This window comes from Antrostomus carolinensis, unplaced genomic scaffold (assembly GCF_000700745.2).
Source record: "Antrostomus carolinensis isolate BGI_N321 unplaced genomic scaffold, ASM70074v2 scaffold46357, whole genome shotgun sequence".
Lineage (NCBI taxonomy): Eukaryota > Metazoa > Chordata > Aves > Caprimulgiformes > Caprimulgidae > Antrostomus > Antrostomus carolinensis.
Genome location: NW_010328929.1, coordinates 324 through 6,182, shown reverse-complemented (window position 1 = coordinate 6,182; position 5,859 = coordinate 324). Strand labels below are relative to the sequence as shown.

General features: G+C 58.7%; 1 protein-coding gene across 2 annotated transcripts; it reads left to right on the top strand.

The window, feature by feature from the left end:
* Positions 1–2,020: 2,020 nt before the first annotated feature.
* On the top strand, positions 2,021–3,779 carry THY1 (Thy-1 cell surface antigen). Of its 2 annotated transcripts, XR_728048.1 has the most exons (4): positions 2,021–2,102; positions 2,239–2,574; positions 3,283–3,473; positions 3,641–3,779. XR_728048.1 is itself a non-coding variant. In XM_010172381.1 (3 exons), the coding sequence occupies exons 1-3, from the start codon at positions 2,066–2,068 to the stop codon at positions 3,393–3,395; spliced, it is 486 nt and encodes a 161-aa protein (XP_010170683.1). In that variant the 5' UTR covers positions 2,021–2,065; the 3' UTR covers positions 3,396–3,532. The 2 variants fall into 2 exon arrangements, 1 of the variants encoding a protein (XP_010170683.1); XM_010172381.1 differs by lacking the exon at positions 3,641–3,779 and having other exon boundaries at positions 3,283–3,532.
* Positions 3,780–5,859: the final 2,080 nt, after the last annotated feature.

Genomic DNA, 5,859 nt, shown 5'->3' with positions numbered 1-5,859 from the left:
GGCTGCTCACACCCCCACCCCTCCAGCCCCTCGCAGGGCCCGGGCAGAGGTGCCGCCTGCCTCGCTCTGCCTTCCACACCCGGCGCCCCCCTTTTGCTGGCAGCCACCAAGCCAGCACCGCCAGGTTCCTGGGGCTCTTGGTTTCTCTCAGCTCATCAGCCTGGCTCTCTCCTTCCCCAGCATCCCCCCCGCCATCCCCAGTCACCCTTAGCTTGTCAGGGTGGTGGGCACAGAGGTACCACCATCGCGTGGCCCTGAGCAGGTGGTAGAGACCCCGTTGGAAAGCTTTGCTCTGCAGGGGCTGGAGTCACTGTAATGCTGCTGTCCTCATGAGTCCTGTCCCTATGCAAAGCCCTTGGGACTGTGCAGAACTGAGAGTTACCTGGTTAGCTCTGCTCCCAGCACGGCTGTCAGGAGGAGAGGAGGGGTACAAAGGATCCAAGGGCTTGTGAACCTGGAGCCTAGAAGAGCTGGGTGCTTTTGCACATAGATGGGAGGAAGACCCCTTCTCTGGGAGCTTACTCGCATTGGTTTTCTGGAGGAAAGCCTGGCTGTGACCTAGATAGTGTCCCAGGACATTCAAAGAGGAGCAGGTCAGAGCTGAGAAATGACAAAACAAGGGACAAGGGCCAGTTCCTAGGAACCCAGAGGGGGACTCGGATAGTCTCCATCATGCCTCAGCCCTTATTTGCAACCTCTTGGTTTTCAAGACTAAACAGAAGGGAATTTTTCTTCCTGGCCAGGGTTTGGGGTTGTGGATACAGAGATCTTTCACAGCTTCAGAGTGAGCAAATGGGTTTGGTATTTCCTCCTAGTATGTTATATGAAAGACACAAAAAATGCTAAAAAGAAAAATCCATCTGGCTGCAGTGCAGGCAGTTCCCAGCTCTTCTGTGGATGCTTAACCAGGCTCAGAGGGAGCAAACTAGGGGGTCTGCTGACCCCTCTGCCAGCGTGGGGTCCCAACGAGGTGGTAATTCACCTCCCCATCTTGGACCTGGCCCCCCCATCTGCAGCCTGGATGACTGACTGCAGGATGCTCCGCGTGTCCTTCAGCCCCAGCGTCTGCTTTGCTGCTCCCCCACCCTCTCCCTCCATTCCGCATGTCTGCGGCTGGATTCCCCATGCGGCTGCTTGGCTGGGCTGCAAACCTTTAATTGATTCCTCTCAGCTGGATTGGACTGCCAGCAGCCCTGGGGGTTTGACGGCACAGCCGCAGGCCCCTTGCCCACGCAGACCAGGAGGCAGCCTGAGGAGAGATGGGCACTGGGCCAGGGACCCAGAGGGTGCACTCTGCCACCCCAAAACCCTTTGACCCTGTGGCCAGGGAGGCTCAGCTCAGTCCCTGGAGACTTGGTGTCATCCTTCAGCAGTCTTTGCTTCTTGTCCAGCTGCTGTGTCCCTCCTTGTGCTCTTGGCCCCTTTCCCTCACTGCATCGCAATGACTCATCTTTGCTGAGCTCACCCGCTGGAGCCGCAGCGGGGCTAGCAGCCCGCGGGAGCCGCGCGGGGCCTGGCGGCCCTGGCCCCCGCCAGTGCCAAGGGAGGGTCCCTCACCTGGCAGCCCGCTCGCCATGAGCCGCAGCCCTCTGGCCACCATGTGCAGCACCGGGGCGCATCCTGATTTCTCCTGCCTGTCCCTTGACTGGGCACCCAGCTTGGGCACAGGGCAGGAGGGGAAGGCAGCACACACAGGCCTCACTGCAGACAGCTGCAAGCCTGTGATGTGGTATTTAATGTCTGGTGGGGGGGATCCAGACAGGGAAAAGAGAGCGTGGCTGGCATTGCCTGGCAATATGGAAAGGTGGTGCTGGCCAGACACACAGTGGTTCCCTAGCTCGTTGCAGGGCCAGCCGGTCTCTGTGCAGTGAATCAGACATCATGATGAGGAACAGGCTGTAGAGCATCATTTGTGCGAGATGAGGCAGCCTGCCCCCCCTCTGCCACATGTGCCCACATCATCTGTGTGCCGGGGCAATGCCGTTAGCCTGGCTAACCACCTGTCTCTCCCCCTGCCCAGGCTCCCCTCTCGGTGACAGCCACCACCGGGCACCTCAGCGGAGAGATGAACCCCACCGTCGGCATCGCTGTCATCCTGACAGGTACCACCAGCTGGTGCTCATCCCCTCCCTGCTCTCCAGCGAGCTCAGCCCAGAGCAGCCAGGCAAGAGCCAGGAGGCTGCACAGGCATCCCCAGTGCTCACTGTTCCCTCTCCAACCCCTGCTTGCCTCTCCCAGTCCTCCAGGCCGCCCACTGCCAGATGATCAAGGACCTGAGTGCCTGCCTGCTGGGCCAGAGCCTCCGGGTGGATTGCCGTTATGAGAATAAAACCAGCAACCCTCTGACCTACGAATTCAGCATCACCAAGGACAACAGGAAGCACGTCATCCACAGCACCATCAGCGTCTCCGAGAATGTCTACCGGAACCGAGCCAACGTCACCATGCACAAGAACCTGGTGTGCCTCCACCTGCAGAGCTTCACCACCAGCGACGAGGGTGTCTACATGTGCGAGCTGAAGGCCACCAACGACTACACCGGCAACCAGATGAAGAACATCACTGTCATCAAAGGTGAGACGGGCAGTGGCACCTGACCTCAGTCCCTCTTTCCCACCTGCTCCTTGGCTTGGCAGGACCAGTAGCGAAAACCATAAGCCCCTATGGTGTCCCCAAACTCTCCCTGAGCCCCATAAATGTTTCCCAACCCTTACGTGCCCTTCCTCTTGCAAGCAGAGCAGTCAGCCCCACAGATGGGCTCACTGTGCTCCATCTCAGACTGCCTACCCCTGCCTCTCTTGGGCCCTGCCCTGGGTGCATTGCCCAGGTGTCCTCCAACAGGTGATGCCTCATAGTCAGTCCCAAAAGAGAGGACAAGTCTGCTGGTGAAGGACTGGACAGGTATGTGGCCTGGAGTGGGAGCACAGTGGGGATTTCCACACTCACATCCCACAGGAGCAGTCCTCCAGTTGCAGAGCCCTTTGCCTTACCTGGTGCTCATCCCCTTGTCACCTCAGGCAGGCACAGGCAGGGTTATACTTCCCAGGATCTCTGTGCCCCCGAAAGCTTTGCTGCTACATGGGCACAAGGCAGGAGGGTAAACAGGCCAAGGGCCAGGATGGGACCTCCTGCATTTCTGTGGCAGAGAAAAGGCAAGAAGCTGAGTAATTGGTGTAATTAAGTCTGTAAGTCCCAGTACCCTTTATAACACCCAGCCCGATCCCTGTTCCTGAGGGGATTTCATCGCGGCTTTCTCTCCCTCCCTGTTCCCTGTCCTCACAGACAAACTGGAGAAGTGCGCCGGCTTCAGCCTCTTGATCCAGAACACTTCATGGCTCCTGCTGCTTCTCCTCTCCCTGCCTCTCCTGCAAGCCGTGGACTTTGTGTCCCTGTGAAAGGAAAAGCACACACACACATACACACATGCACGCACGCACGCACACACCGAGTACCCCAGCAAACCTGCCTCCCCCGCCAGAACACAGCCCTTGGAAAGAGAAGCTGAACCACTTGGAACAAGTGAAACCTCTCTCTGTGTTATCTCTATATAGCTGTATATCTAACACTAACCACCATCCTGTGCCAAGATCTGCTACCATATGCACACATGCCTTGCTCCGAAGCGTGGTGGCTCTGCTAGGCAGCATTGCTTCTCCCATTGCACCTCCCTGCTCGGTAGGCTGGCTGGTTTGCTCATGCTGGGAGCACTGGAGCCTCAACCTTGCACAGCCCACTTCTCCCATCCCTTTAACTTTTGGGGTTTGCCTGTTCTCAACTGGGGAAAGATGGATTGGCAGGTAAGAGAGAGAGATGATGCAAAAGCATGCAGATGGGTCCCCTGTGCTCACAGCCCCTGGAGGAGACAGGGCTGCTGGCATCCCTAACCTACCCTGCCCACTAGCCAGGTGACTTACTGATCTGTCAGCCTGCTCCTCTCACCCTGAGTCACCCTGAGCTGCTGCGATTGGGAGGGGGCACGAGGCAGGTCCTGTCTCAGAGCAAGCAAGAAAGAGACAGAGGAGGCAGGGAAGGCATGGGGTGATGCTGGGCCTGGCCAGGCTGGGAGAAGAGAGGAGAGAAGGTCTGGGAGACACCCATCAATGCCCCTGCCTCCTTAGGGCTCTTTTGGGGTCCTGGGACCAGCTCACTGCAAACGTGCTTTGGCAACATGTTTTCCCTAATCTGTTTTTTTGCAACTGAGCTGGAAGTGAGGCCCCCTCCAGACATCATCTGGTACCTTTGGGCTGCCCAAGCCTGAGACACCACTTGCTCGCCCCAGGGACCAGCCCTTAGCTGTGAAGAGAGAGTTGCTGCCAGCACCCGCTCACAGTGGAGGCAAGCAGAGTCTCTCTGAGCTAGCCACAGCCCTGTCTTTGTCCCTGCTCCCCTCCCTGGGGACACCAGAGCTGGATCCAGGCAGGCTGGTGGGGAGGGGGCTCCCCTATGGGAGCATGGCCCCAAGATCTCCGCAGGGACTCCTCTACACTGTCACCCTGTCTTCCCTGAGGGAACATCTGGGGGCCACCATCCTTCCTCACAGCACATATTCCAGTGCCTGGCCCTGGCTAGGCTCAGCACCCTTCCTCAGCACAGTCTTCCTCCAGTCCCACCATGCTGCTGGAGGGAGCCCATGTGCCCCCTCCCTTTTTCCTTTCAGCATTTCCCTGTCTCCATTTAAGAGCAGAAAAGGGCCTAAGGACATCCCAGCTCTTGGCCACCGCCTCAGTAAGGCCAGGACCTTCCCAGGGGTTGGCAAGAGCGGAGAGGGATGCCGAGCAGAGCCCACATCTGCCAGCCCAGGCCTGCCCCAATGTCCCATGGGACCCTGAGGAGCTGGTGGGCTGCTGCCCTGACCTCCTCCAAACCCGGCATCTCCCAGGCAAGGAGCAGCCCAGCTGGGTGGCCATGGGGAGAGAGACTGCAGGGCCATCCTTGCTGCACCCTCACCCACAGGAAGGCACAGGGCAGGGGAAGGTGCAGGCAGGAGCATCCAGGTCCATGGGGTGAACCCCAGCCCTGCTGAGCTACCCGTGCAGCCTGGGCTGTGTCCCCACGGCTGAGAGCAATTCACAGCAGCAGCTCCACACTCCTTGCTCTGCCCCAGACACTGCGAGCTGCCTCCTGCCCCCATGCCCATTCCCTGCCCATCCCTGCCTGCTTGCTTGCTGTCTAGTGCTGCTGAGGCCATGCATAGCTGAGGTCTGGCTGTGCCCAGCTCCCTGGGCTTGCTGGTGAGCGCAGAGCCCAGCTGGCAGAGCGCGGATGTGTCTCGAGTCTCATTTTTTGGTGAACATTTGTAGTTGTTTCCACAGCTTGTTGTAAAAGAAATTCTGTTAAAAGGGAAAAAAAAAAAGAACCCTACAAAAAGCAACAACAAAAAAACCCCCTATCTCCCAAGAGTGTTCCTCTGTCTGCACAATAAAACCCTAGGTTGTGTGTTGGAGCCAGGGCCATCCGTGTGCGTGGCAGCAAGGCAAGGGGCTGTGGCAGGTCTGAGCAGCCTGCAGTGAGGGTAGGGGCAGCCTGTGCCCTCAGCCACCTGGCTGGGGGTACACCCTACCCGGTGGGGGGGTAAGGAGGCACACCCCACTGTGCCTCCCCCAGGCCTCCTTACCACCATCCCCAAACACTGCTGGTGACCCCCTAGCAGCCTCCCACAGTCACACCCAGGTGTGTCCCTTGCACAGCCCTCCCTATTTAAGGGCTGGAGCCAGGCAGGAGGGAGGAAAATGCCACCATAATTGCATCCCTCCTAATTATCCTCAGCAGGTGCTCACTGACTCATGGCCACCCCGGAGCCTGCATACCACAAGGCCACGCCACCCTGGGAGGGTCAGGCGTTGGGGAGCGGTGCTGGGT

Coding starts and splice junctions, on each gene's coding strand:
- THY1 (XM_010172381.1), top strand. CDS start 2,066: ATGAACCCCACCGTCGGCATCGCTGTCATCCTGACAG. Junction 2,103..2,238: donor CATCGCTGTCATCCTGACAG/GTACCACCAGCT, acceptor TGCCTCTCCCAG/TCCTCCAGGCCGCCCACTGC. Junction 2,575..3,282: donor GAACATCACTGTCATCAAAG/GTGAGACGGGCA, acceptor CTGTCCTCACAG/ACAAACTGGAGAAGTGCGCC.